Source organism: Bombyx mandarina, chromosome 11, assembly GCF_030267445.1.
Source record: "Bombyx mandarina strain Sakado chromosome 11, ASM3026744v2".
Lineage (NCBI taxonomy): Eukaryota > Metazoa > Arthropoda > Insecta > Lepidoptera > Bombycidae > Bombyx > Bombyx mandarina.
In genome coordinates this window covers 18,012,620-18,039,399 of record NC_143218.1, presented here as the reverse complement: position 1 = coordinate 18,039,399, position 26,780 = coordinate 18,012,620, and the positions used below count along the sequence as shown (strand labels likewise).

Sequence of the window (26,780 nt, the reverse complement as noted above, 5' to 3'; positions counted from 1 at the left end):
CTGATTACACTAATAAATTTGTGTAAATTCAACTTAAGACGATACAATTTTTGTATATGTCGGAGAAGTCACAATTATTAACACCATCGTCAGACATCGTAGGGGCTAATAGGGTGATCGAGCTAAGAGAAATATTCAGTACACTGACCACGTTTGTTGTCTTAGAACAATTTAGATATCTTCTCTTGACGTTAGCAAACGAAAACGAATGACAGTTCTTAGGAGGGAGGCACCGCTCTTCAAGAAAGCTGGTTGGTAAGTGTGATAGCGTCTACGCGCCTCCATCGGCCAGGCTCTGTCGTAGCACCAAGTTAGCCGAGTTCCGACGATATCGCAAACGCGCTGCGTTTCGTTTAGCTTTTTATATATTTATTGCATAGATGGGTGGATGAGCTCGCGGCCCACCTGATGTTAAGTGGTTACCGGAGCCCATGGCCATCTACAACGTACATGCCGCCACCCACTTTAGTATAGTTACAACGGCTGCTTCACCCTTCAAGCCGAAACGCATTACTGTTTCACGGCAGAAATAGGCAAGATGGTGGTAGTGCTACCCGTGCGGACTCACAAACCTACCTACAAGTGCTAGTAACGTACACATACTGAGCGTCGGTGTGCGCGACAGGGCGGCGGCGTGGTGGTGCTGCAGGAGCCGGCGGCGCGCGGGCCCGTCAGCACCGGCTCGGCCCGCAGCGCGCCGCTGCAGCTGCTCGCGGCGCCCGACGCAGCCGCCGCCGCGCGCGGCCGCCTCTACTGGGACGACGGCGACAGCCTGCGTGAGTAGCCGCCTCCGCACCACACACTTGCACAGAACTAGCCGTTGATATTCTTCTTCTTCTAGATCGTTCCCTCACTACTGAGGATCGCGACCACATAATAATATGACGTTCCTCCACTGTGTTTCGATCATGGATGGCATGGACTGCATGGTACAGACTACCATCAAGTGCTTCTCTTGCTAGATCTGACCATCTGGCTGGTGTTCTGCCCTCTATGCGACCCGTAATTATGAGCTTCTCTAATTCATGTCTGGGAGACCGCGTGATGTGTCCGAAGAAGCTCATAACACGTTCCCGGCAGATGGAAGAGAGCCTTTTTCGGATGTTTAGCTGCCTTAGAATGGACTCGTTTGTTCTCATGGCAGTTCACGGTATTCATAGCATCCTCCGCCACACCCACATTTCAAAGGCATCGATCTTTCTGATAATACGATCACTTGGTGTTTTGTATCCTAACACGCTGTTTTCAAGTTTCTGTGCCATTGGTATTGCCGGCGCTTAAATCTAAAGCGAATAAAAGTGATCCTGCACAAATTGCTTCAAATAATTGCTAATTACTTGGCTCTGCCGCTGGTATTGCTGACGTCCATGAGTGACGGTAACCACTTACCATCAGGTGGGCCGTATGGTCGTCTGCCTAACGAGGGTAATAAAAAAAATTGCCTTAAGACAACAATAGCATAGCATATATGAAGAAAAAGTTTATTATATTCAGAAAGTTATTTGATACAGATTGAATATATTATGTAGTTGAAGTATGAGTCTAGGTTTTTAATATCGAATCTTAGTTTTGTTCACAATTAAATAAAATTTTGCAGACACCTACGAAGAGAAGAAATACAGTTACATAGAATTTTCACTGAACGGCACTGAAATCCAATCAGATGTGAAATGGTGGGGATATGGGGTTCCGCTGTTCAACCAGCTGTCAATTCTCAACCAGCCCCCCGTCAAGCAAGTTCTGATCAACGGAATGCCGTGCGTGTCCCCCTGCTCGTTCACGTACTACAAGAAGAACAAAGTGTTGTCCATTATGATTAATTTGTCATTAGAGAAACCATTTAACGTCAGATGGTCATACGATGAGAAATATTTGAACAGGACCGGGGCATCGAGAAAAAATTGAGGTATGTTCATTAAACAAAAGTCAACTTTACCGTTGTGTGAATTACATGTTATAGCCTAAGTGGTGTCAGGATGAAGTTTTGCGAATATCATTCCTGTGGTCGTATAAAACTAGAAAAACAGCAGGTTTGATAAACTTGATGTAGAAAGGCATTACGGCACTGGCCGTTGGTATTCTCTTTGCAATTAAAAATGTCCATAATTGTAAATTGTGGTAAAGAGGTTAATGATTTGGAAAAAAAAAACTGCATGTTAATGCTAGATTTTGTAAATCAACAAATTTAATATTTCAATATGAATTCGTATTAAATCATCTTTTAGAAAAATGTAGGTTCTTTACAAAGCATTTTTAATCTATTACACATACATTGATCCTGAAAATCTCTGCCGGCATTGTGAAAAAGTATTACCACATATATGTCTATAAAATAAGGATATCGCATCATTTTAGTTGAAGTGGCTTAATTCAAAATTCTTGTGTTTTGCTAAACACCAAAAATGTAATTGAATAATTGTATTTTTTTAGTTTTTCGATTTTAATACTTTAAGGTATATATTCGCTTGATTTAAAAGAGACAGAAAGAGTATTTTGTCCTTTTCTAGAATAAAAGGGATTGTTTAATTATTAAACTGATAAAGTACATGTTTTTAAGTTGTCCAAAGTATAAAACTCATTTGCTTAAAAAAATTAATTTAGCCATTTTAATTCTAAAGGTGTGATATTTCTAATTATAGCAAAGTGTTAAACTCTTCTTATAGGTATCACCTTTATTTTTTATTTAACTAAAAAATTACATACGATAGTGTTTTCTGTGCTGTTTTCTTAGTGTATTCTATTTAAATTGAACATTTCACGCACAATGCCCCCAAGTTAGAGTTTTATGTAGTGTAATATGTATTCAGAAATTCATGAGACAAAAATGAGTACAAGCAGACAAAGCACAAATCTTCAACAAAAATTTAGTCCAACCAAGGATTAAATCCGGAAAATCAGTAGTACAATAATTAATACGCTGAAGTTTAAATCTTCCCTTTCTATCTTCCTAATTAATCATATACTAACAGGGACACAATCATATACTAACAGCTGAAATCTGCCAATAAACACATAAAAAGTATATAAATAAAGTTTTTTTGAACTGAATAATAATTTATTATTCTTTTTAAGTAACGTATGTGTTTTATGTGTTGTCTAGTCTTAAGAAAATTTAGTTTAAGTGTTTGGCGTAAATCGATGTTTTTGTGATTCATTGTTACCAGGGGAAAATGTGTCAAAATAATACTAAAAAATTTTATGTTTGCATAATGGAGGGTAGAGGTAAGGTAGAGGAGACAAAGGTTGAAAAGTTGAAAAAGTAAGCAGCAAATTAAACTCAAAAACCAACCAAAATGGCGCAGCAAGAAGTACGATATCAATGTATCAGCGCTACTAAGTGAAGCGGACTGAGTTGATTAATTTTCTGTAATATATTTTTGCGTCATCTTTTAAATTACACCACTGGCTACGGTGGCGCCACCCGCATTGCTCGTATTCGACGGACACTTTAGAAGGAGTGTTGCTTACCTCTACTCTCTTTCCCGGAATTTATTTGCTCGGAAATTAGTCAAAATATCAGTACATTATGAATAAATTAAAATACTTTTTTTTAGTGACGAGTCGAGCAGTTATATTCTGAGACAATTTTTTTAATATTAAAAGGCGAGTGTCGGAAAAAATCTGATAAATCAAAATAAATGTGATATATTTTTAGACAATTAAAAACAATATTCAAGTCTAAAGATTTCTAATTAAATTAAAAACAAAATCTACCAGTTTATTGGTGTTGGAAATATTAATGTTCAGACCAATCTTTTGAAAAATTTGAATCAAGGTGGCTATTGATGTGTATGGAATGTTATTATACCAATTCAAAAAAAAATTCAAAATGTTAATAAGGTATCAATTTTTATTCTGAAACTCCTCAAATTTTGTCAATTAGGGTTTTTTGGTCATTAAAGTTATCTACACTTAAATGTAATACCAAAGTTTTGTGGACCTGTATTTACCAATTGTATTTTGTATTAAAGTGCACTAATAAATATTTAATGCACTACTGTTTTTTTATTCTGAAATATAGTATTAAAATTTATAATGGCTTTTTTAATTTATCATTACTTATTTTTTACATACTTGTTGGATCAAGTTAAGCAAAATAAGAAGAATATTCAATTTAAAAAGAAATATATTTTTAACATTTATTTGTCCCCTTAATTATTAAAAAACAAAGATTCAACATTTGAAATAAATAGCCTCTAATTCAACTTAAATTATTCTGGTTTCTCAGCATCTGTTTTCAAAAATTTCTTGTACTCTTCTTCAGTCATGAGATCATTTATCTCGCTTTGCTTAATTATTTTCAACCTAAACAACCATCCTTTGTCATAACAAGATGTATTTATTAGTGCTGGTTTGTCTTCTACATCTTTATTTTTCTCCGTAACAGTACCAGATAATGGAGAATAGATTTCACTAGCAGCTTTCACACTTTCTAAGGCGCCGCACTCATCACCAGCTTTAAGTTCTGTTCCGGAGTCTGGCAGCTGTGCAAAAACAACATCACCAAGAGATTCTTGGGCATATTTGCTAACCCCAACTGTACCTATATCTTTGTCTATTGTAACCCATTCATGTCTATCGGTATATTTCCTTGATGATCCACCTGTGCTGTACTTCAGGCATAACATACAGTATGTTTGTCTGATGTTTGACTGTAAATGATGCCTTAATTTGTAAGTTTTCACTATTTGTACTAAGCATCTCTGTATTGCCATTTTATCTGAAAGATGTAAATAAAATTCTTAGTTACCAGGTCATAAAATCTCTTAAAAAAATATTGAAATAAAATACTTTTAGTGTAGTACTAGTAGTTTAATGACATAAATAAAAATATAACAAAACTCAAATATTACAAAAATTATACAAAAAGACAATGCAACAATCTTCAGACAAAACATATATGAAGCTAATAAAACACTGTCAAAGTAACCATTTTAGATAATGTAGGATGAGAGATGATTTTATTTATCAATACAATTATTAATATGACTGAAAGTATGTTAATAGCATGTAATCAGTATGTATTATTTACTGATATAATGGCCAAATGACATAGGAAACCATGATTATTATGATAAAAGAAATTATAGGATAAACATGTCATGGCAAGTTTCATATTTTAAATTAATTTCATAAATTTGCTTCAATGCTGCACTGGATTTTCAGGTAGATGTGATTTTGCTTTGTTTGATATATCCATTTAGTAAAAGAAAATTGAAATTTCGATTCAAAATAAAATGAGTTTTCTTGCTGAGCTCTCAAAAACCATTAAAATACTTAGTAACCATAAAATCATGTTGTATAGATGATAAAGTGTGATAAAGCCTTAATTGAGACTGAAAATATATTCCACTAACTTCTAATCTGGTACTATCTACATTCTTAAAAACTACAATTGAGAAATTCTGCGTTTTGATAAATCGAGAGTGATTTTGGTCTGTATTTGTTAACTCTTAACTAAGATGAAAATATATTTTTTATGAGAAAAAATTAAAACAACCATATTTATTAAACTCACTGTCAGTATTTTTTGTAGATCACAAATCTAATACTTTGGTATCTAAATGTAATCTGGAATTTTAGGTGTGCTTTTTAATAGAATTAAAAATTAAAGCAATTCAAATAAAATGAGGTTATCTTTAATATTCGTTTTGAAATTTGACATTTGTCAGCTGCTTATTTTTTTAAGGGATCTTATTTATGACCTGGTAACTAAGACTCTTAAGTCATGTTTTATTTTAATTTATATTCTTAATTTTATGAAAAATGATAATGTGGAGTGAAATGAAATGAAATTAAATGAAATGAGATGAGATGATATGGGATGAAATATAATCTCAGTAAAATGGTGGTAATTTTTTCAGTGGACTTTTTCGAGGATCCCGAGAAGTTACGTCCAGCGGCATTGTTTCATTTTCCCACATTTGTGCAATTTCACAGATATTACACATTTAAGCCTGAAGAAACTTTAAATAGACAAAATAAAACAAATCACACAACTTCACTCCTCGCGTTCCCGCCAAAATGTCACTGCTTAGTTCTGAGGGTTGTACAGTTTTATCTCGGTGGTAGAAAGCACTGCTTGTGTTCGGGTAAATGTAAATTTTTTGCTTATAGGCATACCTCACGGCTGATATTAAGTGGTTACCGCAGCCCATAGACACCAACAACATAAATGACTCCACTCATCTCGAAACGTCAATTGTAAGTCTCTGTAATACAACGACTGACCCGCCTTTCCCACCTAACAGCATTACTTAGTGCTTCTTCATTAAATGCCAAAATTGTGCGAAGAACCTGTTTAATAATATTGTGTGTGCAAAACATTTTAGTTTTGGAAAACGCACAATTATTTTTATTGGCTTTGTAAGCAATGAGCCACCTGACGGTAGGGTCCAAGTGTTGGCAAGTGGTCACTATCTATCGTGGACATTAGTAAAATCAGCAGCACAGTCAAGCCGCTGTCCACTGCTAACAAATACTTTCTTCTTCTTCTTCTCCATCGCTCCCTCATTGCTGAGGATCGTGACTCCGTTTTAGCTTGTCGACTGTCAGCCTCCATCGGTTCCGGTCAGTTGCCTGGTGTAGTGCAGCGCTAAGTGGTCCGCTGGTTTGCTCGGAGATCTGGTCGGACCAACGTTTGGGGCTCCGGCCTCTAGGACGTTTTCCTTCTACTTTCCCAGTGACCATCAGACGTTCCAAGTTGTCTACACCTCTGTGGGCAACGTGGCCAAAGTAGCGCATTATGCGTTGCAGACAGGTGGCAGACAGGCGTTGAGCGTTCTCCATTTTAAGCTGATGTAGGACCGAGATGTTCGTGCGGTGGGCTGTCCATGGAATCCTTAATAGGTGGCGCCAGCACCACATTTCAAAAGCATCAACTCTGTTTCGGTCAGCTGCTTTAACAAATACTTTAACGGTTTCAATAATAAAATATTTTTCTGTTTAGTAGTAAGCAGTTACACTGGTCATACCTAGTGTTATGTGATGACTTCAATAAGATCATGTTCATTTGTTACTGAAACCCTTGGGTATTCAGACTTCGCTCACTTATTTTTTATTACAGACTGACCTTTATTAAGTTTTTTAGGTAAAAAGTAAGTCCTTATTTTTATTCACCACCATGTAGGACATTTAATAAAACCATCAAGATAAATTATTTATATATTTTGAAATGTAATCGGATTTGGAACTATTTTTTTATTTTTCGGAATTAGTCAGGCATCCCCATTTAAATCTATAACGTGACAAACGTCAAGGCCGTCAATCTAAATAAACGTCAGTGACGAGACGACTTGTATTTCGCGAACCATGACTGAAAGATGTCAAAATAAGTTTGTAGAAAATTTTGTTAATCAAAATTATATTATTTGCTTCGGAATTACTAGTGCCTCTTTTGCTGTTATTTATTATTACAGGTCTTTAACGTAATACCCATTTTGTAAGTGAACTATCACATTCGAATAGTTTTTAACCCAATTTTTTGTTTACAGATTTCACTTCGTAACTTTTGCGTTTAGTTATGTGTTGGGATGTGTGGCTTGTTATTATGGACTTAATTCGAATGTTTTGCACAATTATTTGTGTAAATTACAGTGCCATTTCTTTAGAGAAACACCGGAAGTAGTAGAGATCGAAGAAGTCAAGGTACTAGCAATGTTTACTTTGTTTGTTTATTTATATGAATACATTTATATGCTGTAGTTGACTGTTACTGTGTGCTTTTATCAAAGTATTTAATATGTTTTACACAAGGCAGAAGAAAAAAGTTGAATTAATTACAAGTTTAACAAAAAACGAAGTACACATTTGTAATATTCAGATCTGTATGTTAGAAATCCAGTTTTGAATTTTATATTCCACAAACCACTTTATTTTAATATTTTTACATAATGGATGTAATTAATGCCTCAAATCCAATGATCGAGGTTAATTTGTTAAATTTTTTATAACATTATTTAAATTCCACATTTTTGAAATGTTAGAGATTAATGCCAACAGTTCTGAAATGGTAAATTGAACAGTATTGTGTAAAAGTAAGCACAAATAAGATAATCATTACGACATAGTAGTTGCAAACACATGGTGGTAATTAATAGCATTAATTAAATTTAAAAAGTTAAAAAGATGAATAAAATTTATTCAGATCTTTGTTTTAACATATTAAAAGAGAAAATATGTATTGTATTTGACAAAATTTTAAAATTTGCTTCAATGTTCAAAAGGGTTGTGTTACATGTGGATCAAAGAAATGTAACAGACATGATGACAGCATTACTACTGAGCCCTGGGTCGGGTTGCAGATACATAAACAGCTTGATCAAGCCATTGAAGATGTAAGTTTGTAGTTTCTGTATAATTTGCATTGGTAACACTTGTATAAAAAATTTAAAGATAACACTAGCCCAATACCGCACTAAGCACTATCTGTTTATGTCCCAGCATTTTGTTCACACTTCCTGCAGAATGGTATCAGAAAGTAGAGTGCAACCTATATCTTCCTTACAAACTTGACTTTGAATGTTTATTGGACATTGGGTGGTCTCTCTGTGTATAGCAAAATATTGCTTAGAACTTATGCTGCATAACAGCAGCACGTCTGCAAACACATTTTTGTGTAAGAATATTGAGAGATATTTCTTTTTCTGTTATACCTTACCTAGTCTAATTGCAAGGTAAAATAATTCAATGCATGTCATAGTTAGAAATAGTAATTTGCAAAATGTTTACCATAACAAACACACACTTGTTAACATAATTTAGGAATGTAGTCTGTGTTTGAGAGAAATTACTTTTAGAATTTTGAATTTCATAGTATGGATGACTCTGGTATTTGAGATATGATTAAATGAATATGAGTTTGTTCTGTACAATAATTTGTCAGATATATTCTCTTTATCAAGTTAAAAAAAAAGAAAACTCAAATAGAGTGGCAAACTATATAAAAAATCTGAGGAACAAAAGAGTGAACATTGAACTGAGCAACCTCTATCTATATAATGACCCAATTAACTATTTGTATTACTAAGTGTGTAGTAAAATTGCTTTAAAAACAACTAATGAAGCTGACAGCATAAATAAAGCATATACATTAGATAAGACAAGGGCTTGTTCTTGCTACAGTTCAATGTCTTCAATCTATATAAATAAATGTATGTCTTCTATAAATTCCTAAATTATTCAAGGAAAGAAGTTCAAGGAAAGGTTTCTGTCACAGTACAATCAATACTTGGTAGGTAGAACATGAGTAGCTTCAAGAAAGCATTGTATTGCAAAGAAATAGAAATATCAAGTCTTATGGTAATTTGTATTTTCAGCATACATTACAAAATATCTAGTTTAGGGCTTTTGAATGTTTATTGTTATTGCAAAAATCTTTCATGCTCTTTGTTGGCTCTATTTAGTTCTCCTATTTAAACAACATTTTAAAAGATATTGTAGTCAATAAGCTATGGTATAGTCGATATTCATTTATAATACATATAAAGTTACAATCATGGCTCTTATAGTGAGATTGACTAGTCTATTAGGTTGTTTCCAAAATTGATCTGACTGTTTACTGGAATTGCTTACTCTTAGCACTTAAAATTGATAAACGTATCCTATTTTAAAAAAAAGAGTATGAGTATGTAGGTATATTGAGTAGAGGTACTCAATTTAGCACATTTAGTATAGGTGAAGAGAATATTGGTTCATTGACAAATTTAACAGATTGATGCTTATTTTCTGTTTCATCAGAGTGACATTTATCGTTTATCATAATAGTAACCAAACCTATATCCATGATATGGCTGAGGATGTCTGTTGAATGTTCTTTGGCTTATTTTTAGTTTTACAACACAATATTGGACCAATTCGTCAATTCATGGTATAGCAAGATCACACTGCAGCCATTCTTCGTGGATGAACTAAAGTATCAATTAAGATATGCTTCCGCCTGCCTCTTACAACGAGCTATTAAGGTAATTGAAAAATTGTAACTCACATTATATTTTTTTTAATTATTGAACGATATGAAAACCACAGAAATAGGACTTATTAGTGGGCGTGGTCGATTTATTTTGTGTGTAAATAATAAATATTGAATTTTAAAAAACTTCAACAAAAATCCAATCATTGCTCAGAATCGTGTGTATGACTTCGATTGTGTGCATACGTTTTTATTCGTAGAACTGGCTAAAATGTTATCGTATCGTTATAAATAATAATTGTATAAATATATACCACTAATATTTCCAAATGTAAATAAAATGCATTTAGTTTGACTTGAAATTTCCTATGTTAAGATTATTTTAAATAGAGATAAGTGCAATTGCAATTAAAAAGGAATAATAATAATTTTGTATATAATATAATAAACAATCTTATATAATACTGATTATGAATATTATTTTATTGAAATGTTAATAATATTCCATTTCGTGGTGGTCCGTCGCGGCGTGATTGTCTAATTACATTCACTTTTATTTTAACAGCCGTAAATAATTCATACTCACATTTAGCGAGTACACACATGTCGAGTTGTTACACCCATGGTCACGATCATTGTGAATCTATTGTTCCCCTTTATATGAGATGATTTGTGAGAAATATTACAAGATCAAAGCGTGCGTTTAAAAGGTTTTTTTTTGTGTCATTTTAAAAGTTTTATATAAAAGATTATGCTTGGAATGTTTAGATTTAGGAATATTTACGTGGCGGCATTTACATTGTGGATGTCTATGGGCTCCGGTAACCACTTAACATCAAGTGGGCCGTGAGCTTGTCCACACACCTAAGCAAAAAATAATAACATACTATTTGAAGGTTACGTTTTCTGTCTGTAGTAGTTGCACAGATGGGTGATGTGTTTTTTCTTATTTTTGGTGGTGTTACCTACCCTTGTTGCTCCCCCTAATACGTCCTAACACCAGGAATTACGCAAATTTAATGCGAACTTGATTTTTATAACGATATGCTATGCCGGCACGGTGGTAGACAATTGTGAACATTGGCTGAGTACGTATTTCGTTAGAAAAATTGGTACCCGCCTGCGCGATTCGAACACCGGTGCATCGCTAGATACGAAGGCACCGGGCGTTTAGGCCACGACGACTTCAGGTGACCCGGCAAATGTGTTGAAACCTTCCTAGTATATCCTAGTAAATTCTTATTTGTAATGCACCGGCAGCTGGAGGTATCCGTGCACAACACGGCATGTACTTGTTAGCTCAGGTTTGTAATTCGTAAGAAAAACTAATATTGGCGTGCTGGTTTTGAACACTGGAATTTTCGGCATCGCTTAATACGAATACCAACATCGAACGCTTGATCCTTTAGGCCACGATAACGACGGAGACGCGGTAGCACCTGCACAGAAGACGTGAGACTTTTTACTTGATCCATTTGATACCGATCCATTTACGGATGCCTGGTTGAGGGGGGTAACGGACCGGGTTATGACGGACTCCGACGCCTGTAGAGAGGAATAGGGAGAAGAGTATTTTTTGCCTACCTAAGCTAGTAACCTCGTGGAGCTCTAGTCTACCGAAGGTTTTCTTTTTATTTCTTAGATGTGTGGACGAGCTCACAGCCCACCTGGTGTTAAGTGGTTACTGGAGCCCATAGACATTTACAACGGAAATGCCGCCACCCACCTCGAGATATAAGTTCTAAGGTCTCAGTATAGTTACAACGGCTGCCTCACCCTTCAAACTGAAATGCACTGCTTCACGGCAGAAATAGCCAGAGCGGTGGTACCTACCCGTGCGGACTCAAAAGAGATCCTACCACGAGTAAAGATGCGAACCACTGCTCTTGCTAGGGCCAGTGTTGGCAACACTCCGGTTTGAGCCCCGTCAGCTCGCCTACTCGTTAGGGCGAGCTGATATAGCCTCTCAAGGCTATCAGCATAGGTAGGGGAAAAAAAAGACGCACAAGAGGTCCTACCACCAGTAATAAAGCAGTGTAGGGGGGTCACGGGGTTCAGTCTGGCGTGATTGTTTCAGGTAAACTATTCTCGGTTTATAACGGAGCGTCTTTTGCCGTGCGCGTTGCGTCACTACACGCTGTGCTCGGACCGGCCGGCCGCGGCGCCGTTGCCCTCGAAGCTGGCCCTCCACCCCGCGGCTGCGAACAGAAACGCGGAGCTCAAGTACCTGAGGTGCATCACGAACGCGATCATGCCGTACTTACTCAAGAACGACGATATACAAAATTCGTGAGTTTTTTTTATTTTTTATTTTTTTTAATGCTCAAGTAGGTAGACGAGCCCACCTGATGTTGAGTGGTTACTGGAGTCCATAGACATTTACAATGTAAATACCGCCACCTACCTTGAGATGTGAGTTCTAAGATTTCAGTTTTTAATTAGTTTTAGTTTTGTGATGTCCATGGGCTCCGGTAACCACTTAACACCAGGTGCGCTGTGAGCTTGTCCACTCATCTATGCAATAAAAATTAATAAATAAATGTTGTTTTATTAACATCCAGTTTCTATTCGAAGAATACTCTTGTTATTCAATTCCCTGTAATTTTCTACAAAACGAATGTTATGACGTTTCAGCGTGTTTCGTGTACTCGTCAGAGAAATATTCGCCGGTTGGGTGTTATTGTCATTGACCGACGTGCTCGCTGATCCGTATATACTAAACACTTTGGTAATATTGGCCACTGGCAATGAAAGGATGGCTCAGTTACCAGCCTCGCCTAATTATAAGGTAAGATGGAAATTCGAGTCGACTATGCTGAGTCTGTTTGGTTTTAATTAAGGACAAGTGTGTATTTATTATTTAGATTTAGTGTAGTCCCTATGAGCCTGCATGAGCAAAATGTGTTGCGCAGTGGTTAACGCCTCTGATTGGTAGGCCGAGGGTTTTCGATGGCCAAATCTGGTAAATATTCGTGTGACGACAGGTTTGATTCCTGGGTGTTTAATATATCTGTCTCTGGTCACACTCAGCACAGGAAATCATAGTTTTGGTCAAATTATCGTATCTGATATATACCCGATTATTCATTTATGTAATCAGATTTGGGAGGGTAGGACACCATTCAAGAGTACTTAAATGACTCCTCGTTTTCAGCAATAACATGAAGAATATCTCTGTGTTATAGTTGTGTGAAGCTTAGGACTTCGTCATACCAGATCCTGTAGACCGAATAGTAAACAGTCGACGTCGCCCTAAACACGTTATTACGGATCCTCCCGATCCACTAACGGTACTTTTAGATATCTCAAGCACCGGCTATCGTTCAAGCGACGAATTCGACGAGTAAACTGACCCACAGACACAGCCCACTGAGTTTCTCGCCGGATCTTCCCAGTGGGTCGCGTTTCCGATCCGATAGTAGATTCTGCGAAGCACTGCTCTTGCTAGGGCCAATGTTAGCAACACTCCCGGCTTGAGCCCCTGAGCTCACCTACACGTCAAGGCGAAGGTAAAATAGCCTCTCAAGGCTGTCAGCATAGACGGGAAAAATTTGGCAATTCGCCGAAACAAGTCGATGTTTTTCTGTGACAGTTTTCAAGTTTGAAAGCTGTTATCAAAAGCAGCAGACCGAGGGTCCGCGGAGTGATTGCAGTTCGTGTATTCCAGGTAGAATTCCTAGAGACCTTCGTGAGGCAGACCGAGTCGTTGTACGCGCAGCGCTGTAAACTGTTAAAGATAGACTTGGACTTCGTCATAAACGATCAGGAATATTTCTACGCTTTCATGCAGTACATGAAGAACACGAGTCACATACATCTGCTCCAGTTCTACAAGGACATCAGTGAGTCGTATATTTCTTTTAATGGATTTTATGAATTGGTAACTAAGACCGTTAAGTCATGTCTTATTTTAATTTATATTCCTATTTTTATGAAAAATGATAATATGGAGTGAAATGAAATGAGATGATATGGGATGATGGGATCAGTAAAATGGTGGCCATTTACTGAGATTTTTTCAGTGGACTTTCCCGGAGGAAGATCCCGAGAAGTTACGCCCAGCGGCTTTGTTTTATTTTCCCACATTTGTGCACTTTCACAGGTATTAAACAGTTAATAAACCCCCGTAATTACACATTTAAACTTGAAGAAACAGTAAATAGACAAAATAAAACAAATCACACAAGTCCTTCTTCAAACGAAGCTTGTGGAGAGTATTAAACGGTAGGCAGTGGCTTGGCTCTGCCCCTAGCATTGCTGAAGTCCATGGGCGGCGGTAACCACTCACCATCAGGTGGGCCGCATGCTCGTCTGCCTACAAGGGAAAAAAAAAAAAAACACAACTTCACTCCTCGCGTTCCCGCCAAAAAGTCCTGAGTCGTATATGTTTATGATTAAGCACAGAAGATGCATTTACCGAAATGCCTTTAGGATTAAGAGGCGGGGAGGTGATTCGTATAGGTCAGGGATTCCCAAACTAATTTGTACCGGGGACCCTTATTCCTAAATGAACTGATACTTCACACCTCATAGTCAAATTGCTTTAAAAATTCCATCTTTAGTTTTTTCCTATCAATACAAAATACTTACCAATTTAGAGTAAACTTGATATAATTTCTCTTTAGAAATTTAACAAAACAGATCTAAAATTCAGTAAATAAAAGTAAAAGTATAACAATGATATTTCCTATTAATTATTTTTCTTGCTTAGATGGGTGGATGAGCTCACAGCCCATCTGGTATTAAGTGGTTACTGGAGCCCATAGACATCTTCAGCATAAATGCGCCACCTACCTTGAGATGTAAGTTCAAAGGTTACAACGGCTGCCCCGCCCTTCAAACCGAAACGCATTACTGCTTCATGGCAGAAATAGGCAGAGTTGTGGTACCTACCCGCGCCGACTCACAAGACGTTCTACCGCCAGTAACAAATATGTACAATCCTAATAAAATATAAGTCATTCTTACAGCAAGTTGGTGCACGTAACACTACCTAGATCTGTACATATCTTAAATTTGTTTCAAATAAGAACTTGTGTTAATACGTTAATAGGGGTCGATTTGTACGCCTACCCCCAAAATTAGTCTACGTTAATATCCACCCCTGGGAAACCGATAGCTAACCTAAGCGGCTTATGGTATCGAGTTGACGGAGTGGCGTCTTTTATAGGACAAATCAATGTAGTATACATAGTTTTTTTGTTGTTATGTTACTAGAGGAATTATAAACATTTTTCACAGAATCATTTCAAATGAAGATCTTAAATCCGGATTTGTCTGAAAGCGAGAAGGCTTCATTGCACGGCGAGGCCTGCGATATATACTCCGTGTACCTGTCGCAACGCTCCGCCCACAGAGTGCCGCTGCACCCCGCGCTGGCCACGGAGCTGTTCGAGCTACTGCAGAGCCAGGACAGCATCAGGAGGTGAGCGTCCCCTACTGCAGCTATGAGTCGGGTCGGTCAGTTGAGTCTATGCAATAAATAACTATTTGTGGTATTTTCTAGCATCTTGTGTATTATCCTAAACAGAACTATGCATATATAACCATGCATCGATCTATATTTTTTGTTTTTTAGACTGGTCGGTAGTTTTGGACCTACTAAGATCGAAGGGCGGTCGTGAACTAGCGAAGGAACTATTATTGTTTGTTTAAAGGAACGTTTATTGTTTTCTCCAACAGACTGCAAACAAGCCGCGCCCTGTACCAAGCGGCCAGACAATCGCACGCCGTACTCGAAAAGATAATGTTGCCGAGATTCCTGCACAGCGAACAGGTGAACTATTATTTGGAACGAATCGGCTCTTAAAGTCATTTCCGATTGAAACAGTTCATTTAAAAAATTGTTTATTTATTGATTTCAGTTTTATAAATTGTTATTAGGAAGCCGAATACCCACCGGATATCAGAAGCACATATTCAAGAAGTAAGAACGTTTCTATTCACTGTCCCTAATGTAATCAGTACACGAGCGAATATAAACAAACATTAGCACTAAGCATCCTGATGAGTATTATTTATTTTGCGTACATTACAAAGTGATTATCGCCAACAACCTCAGGCTATGAGGTTGTAGTCTCGAATGTGTTGTACAGCGCCATTCTTACTCTTCAAAACGGAACCCATAAAGGCTTGGCGGCAGTTTTAAATCGGACGGTGGGACTTACTGGTAAAGTCTTAAAACAGATTATCACCAATATTTTTGTTTGGCTCATACGTGTGAACATGCCGGCCTTAAGTGGTTACCGGGCTACCAGAATGATTCATTTAGATTGTATCTACAAAACTTATTATAGTTATGTCTGTGTTTAAAATTGTAACAAGTTTGTGAAGAATCGTCGAAATCAAGAACGCAATCTGGTCGAATTAAAATACCCTACAATCTTTTTAAAAACTTTTCATTTACTTCAATTATTTAAATGAAATATTTTATCGAAATAAATAAATTAAACTGGTGGTAGGACCTCTTGTGAGTCCGCACGGGTAGGTGCCACCGCCCTGCCTATTTCTGCCGTGAAGCAGTAATGCGTTTCGGTTTGAAGGGTGGGGCAGCCGTTTAGAACTTATATCCCAAGGTGGGTGGCGCATTTGCGTTGTTGATATCCATGGGCTCCAGTAGCCACTTAACATCAGGTGGGCTGTGAGCTCGTCCACCCATTTAAGCAATAAACAAAAAAGAAAAAAAAAATGAAGCTTATATTTTTTTGTCTTATAGCTTCTATTTCCTTTACGTGTATTTTCGTTTGTGGCATTGCTGTTTCGTTGATAGCTTTGACCGGAAATCAAATCGTGGTGTTTGCTCGGGTTCATTGCACGAGGTCCCATTTCACGCCGAAGGAATGTGAAATTGTTTTATAGGCCCCAGGAGAAGCTTCTGAACACCGCCATAAGGCTGGGCGGCAGACTGCGCGGCGCCCTCAGGGCACCCGCCGCCGACGGGCAGCTGCCGGACGGCTACCCCGACTCGGATGAGCTGGTGGCCAACGGCGACGACAACATCGACATCCTCAAGTATCTGGAGAGCATCACGGCCGAGGAGTCTCTGCGGGGGAACGACCTGACCAAGTACAAGGTCGTGCTCACCAATGTCGAGATCGTGCAGGTGAGTCTGGATGGTCAACGTTGCCGTGCGTTCGTTGTCTCATTTTCTCACGGAGGAGCAGGACAACTTGGGGCTTAGAAATGTAGAGTGTTCACTTATTTAGGATTTTACACATATCGAGTTATCGAGGCTCTTGGTTAGCGGGACAGTCGTCAGCGGTAAAATTTTGTGGTAGAGAGTTCCTGAGGTAAAAACATGCTTTGTGTATTCTCAAGGAATGAGCTAGAGAGTTAGAGAGAGAGAGAGAGATAGAGGTAGACAGAGAGGGAAAAAGAGGAGGAGTAAGCGTCACTCAAATCCGTTTGGATAGTAAATGCAATGGTGTGGTCCCGCAGCAGGCGGCCCCGCGGCGCGGCGGCGTGCGCGCGTTCACGCTGGGCGTGCAGCGGCTGGAGGGCGCGCTGTGCTACCGCGTGCTGCGCCGCACGGAGCACGACTTCCACCTGCTGCGGAGCAAGCTGCACGAGTTCCACGGGGACGCGCTGCTGCACGACCTGCCGCTGCCCTCCAGGAGGTACCCGACCTCTACACTCTACACTAACATTCTAATTGAATATGCAATTTCGAAAAGGACACATGTCGCATTTTTTTTTATTGTTTAGGTGGGTGGACGAGCTCACAGCCCACCTGGTATTAAGCGGTTACTGGAGCCCGGAGCCCATAGACATCTACGACGTAAATACGTCACCCACCTTCAGATATAAGTTCTAAAGGCCTCAAGTATAGTTATAACGGCTGCTCCAATCTTCAAACCGAAACGCATTACTGCTTCACCACAGAAATAGGCAGGGTGGTGGAACCTACCCGCGCGGACTCACATTGAGGCACTACGAAGTCTGTCGGGTCAGCTAGTAAATATCCAAACACGTTATTTCGGATCCTCCCGATCCACTAACAATGCTTTTAGATACCTCAAGCACCGGTCACTGTTCTCGTCAAACCCGTCGTTTGCGACGAAGGACTCTGCTAGTAAATTAGCCCACAGACACAACCCACTGAGTTTCTCGCCGGATCTTCTCAGTGGATCGCGTTTCCAATCCGGTGGTAGACTCTGCGAAGCACTGCTCTTGTCAGGGTTCGTGTTAGCAACTTCGTTAGGTTTGAGTCCCGTGAGCTTATCTACTAGTTAAGGTTACGCTGAAATAGTCTCTCAAGGCTCTCAGCTTAGGTACGAAAAAAAAAGGAAATATATAAAAACCCATGACACATTTTTAATATTCCAGAGACAACAGTCCATTGGAGACTATACGGTACAAGTACGAAGATTTCATTCAGCGCCTGCTGCAGAAGAGTCTGCTGCAGACGAGCGAGCTGCTCAGGCTGTTCCTCACGGAGGAGGGAGACTTCTCCCTGGCGGTCCAGGCGTCGACCCTGAACGCGAGCAGCACAGACCTGCTGAACATCTATCAGTCCGTCACCCACAAGCTGAGGAAGGAGAAGGGGCAGCACCTGGAGAGCTTCCTGAAGAATCTGCTCGTGTCTTCGGACAGGGACCGGTACCGGGCGCTGTGAGTCCTGTTGCCAACTATAATGTATGTTGTAGCCATCGGCCACGTGAGCAGTCGTGAGCTGGTTATTCTACGAGATTTAGTCAAATGGAAATCATCAAATATAAGTCGTCGTGGCCTAAAGGATAAGACGTCCGATGCATTCGTATGTAGCGATGCACCGGTGTTCGAATCTCGCTGGCGGGTAGTAATTTTTGCGATGAAATACGTACTTACCAAATGCTCACGATTGACTTCCACATTGAAGGAATAACATCGTGTAATAACAATCAAATTCGCAAAATTATAATTTGCGTAATTACTGGTGGTAGGACGTCTTGTGAGTCCGCGCGGGTAGGTACCACCGCCCTGCCTAGTTCTGCCGTGAAGAAGCAATGCGTTTCCGTTTGAAGGGTGGAGCAACCGTTGTAACTATACTTGAGACCTTAGAACTTATATCTCAAGGTGAGTGGAACATTTACGTTGTAAATGTCTATGGGCTCCAGTAACCGCTTAACACAAGGTGGGCCGCGAGCTCTTCCACCCATCTATTTAATAAATAAAAATAAAATTAAAAATTACGAAGCGTAATTTACACTCCATTGCCGAGTCTGGAAGTTAATTTTTTCTCGTTTTTTAGACGGTTGAACGATTTCACGGCTGAATTTGTGTTAGTGGTTATAGGAACTCATGGACGTTAGAATGTGCACATTGTTCAGCGCCTCGAGATACCAGCTCTAAGTCTTGCTTATTTAGTATAACGGCCGCCCCGGCTTTCAAACCGGAATGTGTTACGCTAGGCGACAGCCGCGGGTTTATGAATTTGTTTTACTTCACAGCAAACAAGGTCGAGAGGTGGAGGAGGCGGTGGAGGTCAGCGAAGAGGTGGAGGCGGAGCAGCGGAGCGCCGGGCCGCGGCGGCCGCGGTGCCTCACGGGCTCCGTGTTCGGGAACAACTTCGACGTGGAGCCCGACCCCGTGACGTCAGCGCCCGCCCACCGGACCCCCGTCGCCGGCCTCACTCAGTGCCTCATGTATCTGTGTGAGCATTCGCTGTTTGTGTTAATAGAAGGACCAGCTGTATTTATCCACATAGATATTTCTATCTTTTAGCAATAGGCTAATATGTCCATGAGCCACTTTACTTACCATCAGATAAATCGTGTGCTCGTCGTCTGCCTACAAAGGTACAAAAAAAAGCACGATAAAAAAATCCAATTTTTATTCCTTATACAGGGTGTACATAATAGCCTTTTGGGATAGTCGGTTCTCCGATAAAATCTTATTACTTTTTTGGGTCTTTCATTGTAAAGTTTTTATTTATGTTAGAGGCGTATTAACTAGTAAGAGTGCGCAGTGTGCGGCGGGGCGGGGGGCGCGCGCGGGGTGGCGGCGGGCGCGCTGGGGGCGGCGCTGGGCTGCGTGCGCGCGCCGCTGGACGCCGCCGCCGACGCGCACCTCGCCGCCGCGCTGCGCCGCACGCTCACCGAGCCGCGCCTGGCGCATCTCATCACGCTGGGGCAAGGTGAGCGGCAGGGGGCGCGCGAGTCACTCGCTAACGTATAGCGGTGCTCACGACCGACTTTCCTACCTAAGCTGACGGTCTTGAGAGACCATATCACCGTCACTGGGCGAGTAGGTGAGCTCACGCGGCTCAAACCTGACGTTGTTGCTAACATTGACCTTAGCAAGAGCAGCGCTTCGTAGAATCTACCACCGGATCGGAAACACGACCCACTAAGAAAATCCGGCGAGAAACTGAGTAGGCTGGGGCCATTAAAAACGTGCGAACTAAGTCACAAAACATTACGTCAAAAGGATGTGGCAAGGCCGCGCAACTCGATATCGATAAAGGGATGCCGCTCGGGTTCAGCTAGTTAGATGACGTGGTCGTTGATGACGGGTCCATGTAAATTATAGGTGTAATCGTGTTAGTTATCATTAGCCAATTCTACGTGAACCATGGAACCATTACCTACACGCTAGGGCGAAACTGAAATAGCCTCTTAGGGCTATCAGCATAGGTAGGGAAAAAAAATGGCCCAGGTATAGTAGTCTGTTTCAACCGAAAGGCAGTCGTACATGTCACTGAAGATCAGAACAGTGGTCATTGAAATTTTGACTTCATATTTACATATAGTGGACTTCAAGACGTTATTCGATTTTCAGAATTATTATTCGGCAAGAGATCTTCAACCCCACGTGCAGTCTCGAACGAGCACCGTGATGTGGCTCGGCGACAGTTGCTGGGCGTCACGCGGGGCGCCGCCCTGCTGGTCCCAGGCCTAAAGGACGCGATCAACAACGCCTTCGAGATTATACAGGACCCGAGGCTGAATAAACAGGTAACCGAACAACGTAGTTCAGTTTCCACTAAGGAGGCGAAGTAGTCACGTGTTCTGGCTTGAAAAGCAGGGCAGCCGCGGAATTCTAGGTGGTTGTCACTATCAACCAGACTTGAATGACGGACTTTTATATAACAAAAAAATCCAACACAATACCTTGTAAATTCCTACCATATTAGTAGGATTTTTTTATACTATTTTATTCCAACTATTTCAAATTATACAACATTATTTAGCTTTATTTCTACTTTAATATTAGTATACAAAGTGGTATGTAGTCTGTATAAAATAATAAATACACTTGACTGGCAACAATGACACCGCAGCAAAAAAAAAAGGAGCAGACATTAATGATGTTTCGCTGTCATTTCGCATCTGGTGCGAACTACCATGATATTTTTTGTTAACTAAATTTTTATTTACTTTCAGTTGGTGTATAATTTATTGGACCTGTGTTTAGCGGAGCTGTTTCCGGAATTGAAAAACGAAAATGAATGTTCCGACAGCGGACCAAAGAGCTGAGATTATATTTATTTCACACGTGGATTGTAATTTAATATGTTATTCGAATATACAGTGAAGTTTGATAACTTATTATTTTTATACAAAAATATAATCATAAAACATAAAGAGGCTCTATTTTTAATTCTGAAAATATTTACTTCAATGTTACCTGATTCGAGCAGCTTTTTATACCTACTATTGTTGCTTGCTACTAGAAAACTTAAGAGTATTAAATAAAATTGAAAATCAAACAACACATTTATTTGAAACTGCAATGAACAATTAATATTTTTGTATGTAAAAACTGTTTTATCATATTGTTATATTTAATCGTTCAATTAATGTTATTGAATTGAATATTTTTACACTTGAATGTAAAAAATTTCATCTACCATTTTTAGTCACGGGATTGTAAGTTATTCAAAGGCTGCTCTTTGAACAATTTACGCTTTTGCAAAGCAAGGTAAGAAATCAGTAAGCCGATGGGACCCGCAGATTTATCATGCAATTTGCGGAATATTCTATTCATTATTTTTAATGTTTAAACGCGGGCATTTTTCTACTTCTATAATTTCATGGTTTGTTAAAATTTTACAAACAGAGTTTACACATCGACAAGATTCATCTTAACATGCTGATTTCGGATTAACTGAAGTTGAAAAGCGTTTAAAAAATTCCGAGACAGATATTTTTGGATTTTGCAAATTAATTGAGTTTTCAGTTATACATTTAACTTTCAAATGAATTTAATTAATATGATATTGTTCAGTTGAACTGTGATTCATGTCTTTGCTTTAATCTGAACTAGAAAAAAAAAACATCTGTCATTTCCCTGTCATAACGTTGCGAATTCCTCGCATGTTTTCTTTCTGAGGTCGTCGCGTCCATTGTTAATATATTATATAGAACAGATTTTTTGGCGGGAATGTAAAGAATGCAGTTATGTTATTTATTTTTGTTAATTCAATGTTTAAATCTTAAAATGATTCGGCAATTTGAGCTAATTTCCTCCCTTTTAGTAGAGGAGAGTAATCCATATTATTTTCCGAGATTTTTATCAAACAATGTTACTACAGTTTTTTTCGTATAAAATCCGTTATCCTTTCTAATGTACTTAGATAGTCCGTTCCTTGATTAACTATTGTTTAAAAAAATACTGTTAAATGTTTAACATTCATCATATTACATTTAATTTATTCGTACTTTTACATACACAGACTTTGTTGGAATGTACATTTCTGGTTACAAGGACTGCTAATAGCAAATATTGTGCCGGCGCTGTGACCGTCCTCAAAAAGTAATTGGAAAATATTTACAAATAAATTATTTTTTAAATAATACCTGTTGTTTTTTTAAATCGTCATCATCTAGGTAATGTCTAAGACTCCCGGTGTATTCGTGTCGAGCGATACGTCTGAATGAGTTCGAATCCCGCAGGCATGTACCAATTTTTCTTATGATATACATACTTAACTTTTCACAATTGACTTCCACGGTGAAGAAATAAAGTGTAATAAAAAACAAACTCGCAAAAATTTGAGTTTGCGTAATTAAGTTTGATGGTAGGGCGTCTTGTGGCTCGCACGGGTAGGTACCACTATTGCCTACTGCCATAAAACAGTAATACGTTTGAAGGGACGGGCAACCACTGTACTGTTAGACTTAGGACTCATGTCTCAACATGGGTGGCGGCCTTAACGTGGTCGGTGTCTACAGGCTCCGGACCACTTAACACCAAGTAGGCTGTCCTGCTCGTCTAGCCATCTAAGCAATATTTTTTTCTTTTTCTTTAAGGCTTAATGAAAATCTAAGATGAAATTGAATGAAAATAACTAAAATTAGAGCGATAAACTAGAAGACCAGAAGGTTTGATGAAAGCAAATTAATTATAAAATTGTATCAGTTATTGTTTTCTGATAGATTATATTATATGTATTAATATAAATAATACAAGAACCCAACATATCGTAATGTCGTCTATCTAAGACTATCTTTAATTTTATCGGTGCTGCGAATGCTACAACCATAGATAATACACAAACTAATTAGCTACAGTAGGCAAATTTAAGGATACCACAATAGATACCGTAAAATGGGGCGATTAGGGATTGAGAGGCGAATCGGGAAAAAACCGGGAAAATCTTTCGACGCTCAATATTAGTTTTATATTCGATGCAAAATCTTCCATTTTTTCTAGTTTAATAGTAGAATGTTGAAAGTTCACAAAACAACTCTGAATGTGCATGATAATAGCTGCTAACTTATAAAAAATCGCGTTTCAAATTAACTTTCTGTGGTGGTAATTATTTTAGTGCTAGAAACTTTGCTCTCTTTTATTTATTTGATAATAATAGAAGACTAGTGTGATTTATAAACGTTATTTAGTGTGTGAACCATCATATATATTAAAGGTAAGTCTCAGTTGTTATTGGTGTTAATGTATTTGATAAAATAAAAATACATGTAAAAATCTGTTGTTTTTGGGGATATTGGGGACGTCTTAGGTACAAATAACAACGAAAAAGGGGTCAATTGGGATGAGAATACGTGAGATGAAAACGACCTAAGTATAAATAGGTACAAGTTTGTAGGGTTGTCTATGTAGTTATAACAATATTTTTTAAATTTGTTGGTAAAAATCTGGTTTATTCATGATGTTTTTGTCTAGAACTTTTATTCAAAATTATCAATGTGTTATTTAATTGTTTGGTAAATATTTACATTATCAGTTAAGTATTGTTTTCTATTTTTAGATGTGCCTCACGTGTACGTATCAAAGAGTGCAAAGCCTTATAAGAGATATGATCCCTTAATATTAAAAACAGCAATAGAAGCCTATGAAATTGGGAATAAGTCTTTAGTTGAAATAGCTAAGCAATTTAATATAAGTAAGTCGATTTTGCACAGACATGTAACAAGAACAATGAAATCTCTAAGGTGGACAAAAATGTCTTAAGTAATACATAATAAAATATTTAATATTTGTTCAGTGGGGGTATTCATCTGAATAATCCATGGAATAACCGACACACCTAATCTCTTAACCCAGATAAAAATATCAGCCCCTAAGTACTTACCAGGAACGAAGAAATATAAACCGTTTATAAGAAAGCCCACTCGTTCGAATTTAGGTGCTTACTCTCCCATATACAGAATCCTTTGAGATTACAATAATGTCCACGGTAGCGTAGTCTCCGTCAATGTTCATTCGGAGTTGTCCGATTGCGCTGAACTAATTTTAAGTGATGAAATAGATGTTTTTTTTAAATGTCTCACAACTTACAGGACAAATCTGTCGCGGATGATTTCCCAAATAAATATAAATTAATCATAAGTAAATAAATGTAATCAAGTTTTAGTTATATAAATATATATTTTGTTGTTAATGTACTGTCAATTGCACCTATAATTGAGGTGACATCTGCCATATACTTTTGTCAGTTTTTCAATGTTTTTTATTGATGATCACTTTGTTGGTGGAACTAAATAAATAAATAAATTAAAACCAAGTAGTGCCAACCCTAGCAAATTTCTCATTTCGTCCCAATTAACCACAATTTCCGGGTAAATAGGGATTACACCTATTTTTGCTTTTTTTGCTTAAACTGGAATGCTAGTTGCATAGTTTTAAATTGGACAACAAAGATGCCCCCAAGACTCAATCATTTTGATCCTGATATAGCATTATATACATCAACAACTACCTTAAAATTGGTCATAAAGTTGGAATTTGTCCCTAATTGCCCCATACATACATTTTCGAACGCAACGTTTTATTGTTGCCAATTTGTTTTAGTTTCATTTTCCAGTTTTTCCAGTGACGGCAGAGTCGCAGCCAAGTAAACATGTTTTACACGTACATACAGTTTATTTGGATTCAATTGATTAAAGTATAGAATAGTACATTTAAACATAGTTAATTTATATAATTACTTAATATCTACCATACCACTAAAATAACAACTATTATATAATAGTATACTTATTATTAAACCATCTACTACCATTATGGTAACTCTAATATTTTAATTAACTACATATAAAATACATAAACTTAATGAACCTACATATATTTTCAGTTAGCATTTAATAAGTGGTAAAATAAATTCCGATTTATTAAAACTAGAGCCGGCAACCCTGAACTCATGTGTACTGTCAAAATATCAAACTTGTCAAAGTTAATGTACAGTGAAAAGTAAAAGGTGATGGGTGTGTTTTGTGTTGCTTTCTTTTAGTTTTTTTTTAATTTAGTCAAGAATTTAAAATTTAAAATGTTTATCAATAAGACACCCTTTTATACCATGTTTTAATAATTTTACTTCTCCTCCCTTTAAACTTCGTTAATTCACTGCGTCAATTGAAATCATTGTTCGTATTTGTCTTTGGTAATTTCGTAACAAACATAAACAAATTTTAATGAAATTATTAATTCAGTGTTATGTTACTATCATAAATTTAAACTCCAAGTAAATCTTCGTAACCCATCATCATATTAACTAAAACCAACAAAGATGTGTGCGATTCCAAACATGAAATATGGATTTATTTTCTGAACTGCGATTTGGTAACTGGAAGTCGCGATGTCGACTCCGGGCCCGAAGGTCGGGATGCGTCTCAGTGAAGCACTCGACAACATGCAGCTCGCTTACAATCCAATAACGAAACAACTGCATTTCGTTTCAAAAAAAAAACCAATTGAAAACCTCGACACTGTTGACGACATTGATAAATTATCAAAAAAGAGCAGTTTCAGTGATGAAGGTAATTTCTCGATATCAACCTGTGAGAAAAGCGATACAAGTGATTCCCCAAAAAGTACATTGCAATGGGGTGGGAGTGTAAATGGACATCATAGAGGAAAGGATGGGGGTTCATTCTCTAGTACAGTGTCCAGTTTGTCGGAGTGCTCCCTTGGATCCTCAGCGTCGAAAGAAGATGATTCAGCTGACGTCAATGTCGACCATGAGCAAGCCAAGCTAAAGAAGAAGGGGCTTTCTGGATTTTTCAGCAGGTAGGAAATTTTATTTACAACAACTTAAATTTTTACGTTACTTACAATTATTATACTATACTTATACTTAAAAATCAGATTTTTTATTCTAATTAACTATCTGATAAAGAAGTACATGTATTTTTTGGTGTGGAGAGATTTGAAGGATGAAACAGTTAAATCGATAAAGTTAAAACTTCAATATAAGGTCTCAACATGGGCATTACCATTCCCGTTGCCATTGCCATTCTAGTATATAGGTATTCAGCAACCAATGTGCGGCAGGCCATGAGATAATCTGCCAAATTGGTCATTTCAAAAATAAAAATTATTTAATTTCTCACAAAATGTTTGAAATGCACTTGGTTAAAGAGGCTACTAAGAATCCAGTGAATTAACATTCTAAATTTATGGGAAAACTATTCTGAGTACACAATGACAG

General features: G+C 37.9%; 3 protein-coding genes across 3 annotated transcripts in view; 2 read left to right on the top strand and 1 right to left on the bottom strand.

The window, feature by feature from the left end:
• LOC114243285 (uncharacterized) overlaps positions 1 to 22,683 on the top strand; it is a 49,651-nt gene extending 26,968 nt beyond the window's left edge. The window contains exons 19-35 of the mRNA XM_089731141.1: positions 626 to 776; positions 1,598 to 1,806; positions 8,229 to 8,336; positions 9,831 to 9,962; positions 11,988 to 12,199; positions 12,545 to 12,698; positions 13,578 to 13,752; positions 15,152 to 15,335; positions 15,593 to 15,686; positions 15,775 to 15,836; positions 16,769 to 17,012; positions 17,348 to 17,526; positions 18,236 to 18,520; positions 19,339 to 19,541; positions 19,857 to 20,024; positions 20,669 to 20,844; positions 21,274 to 22,683. Of these exons, the coding sequence (XP_089587267.1) occupies positions 626 to 776; positions 1,598 to 1,806; positions 8,229 to 8,336; positions 9,831 to 9,962; positions 11,988 to 12,199; positions 12,545 to 12,698; positions 13,578 to 13,752; positions 15,152 to 15,335; positions 15,593 to 15,686; positions 15,775 to 15,836; positions 16,769 to 17,012; positions 17,348 to 17,526; positions 18,236 to 18,520; positions 19,339 to 19,541; positions 19,857 to 20,024; positions 20,669 to 20,844; positions 21,274 to 21,366 (2,829 nt within the window). The 3' untranslated portion in view covers positions 21,367 to 22,683. The remainder of the gene's footprint in view (positions 1 to 625; positions 777 to 1,597; positions 1,807 to 8,228; positions 8,337 to 9,830; positions 9,963 to 11,987; positions 12,200 to 12,544; positions 12,699 to 13,577; positions 13,753 to 15,151; positions 15,336 to 15,592; positions 15,687 to 15,774; positions 15,837 to 16,768; positions 17,013 to 17,347; positions 17,527 to 18,235; positions 18,521 to 19,338; positions 19,542 to 19,856; positions 20,025 to 20,668; positions 20,845 to 21,273) is intronic.
• LOC114243328 (uncharacterized) lies at positions 4,109 to 5,660 on the bottom strand. The gene is made up of 2 exons (XM_028174786.2): positions 5,519 to 5,660; positions 4,109 to 4,720 (listed from the first exon to the last, which is right to left on the bottom strand). Exon 2 carries the CDS (start codon positions 4,713 to 4,715, stop codon positions 4,212 to 4,214), a length of 504 nt encoding a protein of 167 aa, XP_028030587.2. The 5' UTR covers positions 4,716 to 4,720; positions 5,519 to 5,660; the 3' UTR covers positions 4,109 to 4,211.
• A 2,833-nt stretch (positions 22,684 to 25,516) lies between the features above and the next one.
• The window catches only part of LOC114243329 (TBC1 domain family member 12), a 56,747-nt gene continuing 55,483 nt past the window's right edge, over positions 25,517 to 26,780 (top strand). Inside the window, exon 1 of the mRNA XM_089731134.1 lies at positions 25,517 to 26,359. Within this exon, the coding sequence (XP_089587260.1) occupies positions 25,929 to 26,359 (431 nt within the window). The 5' untranslated portion in view covers positions 25,517 to 25,928. The remainder of the gene's footprint in view (positions 26,360 to 26,780) is intronic.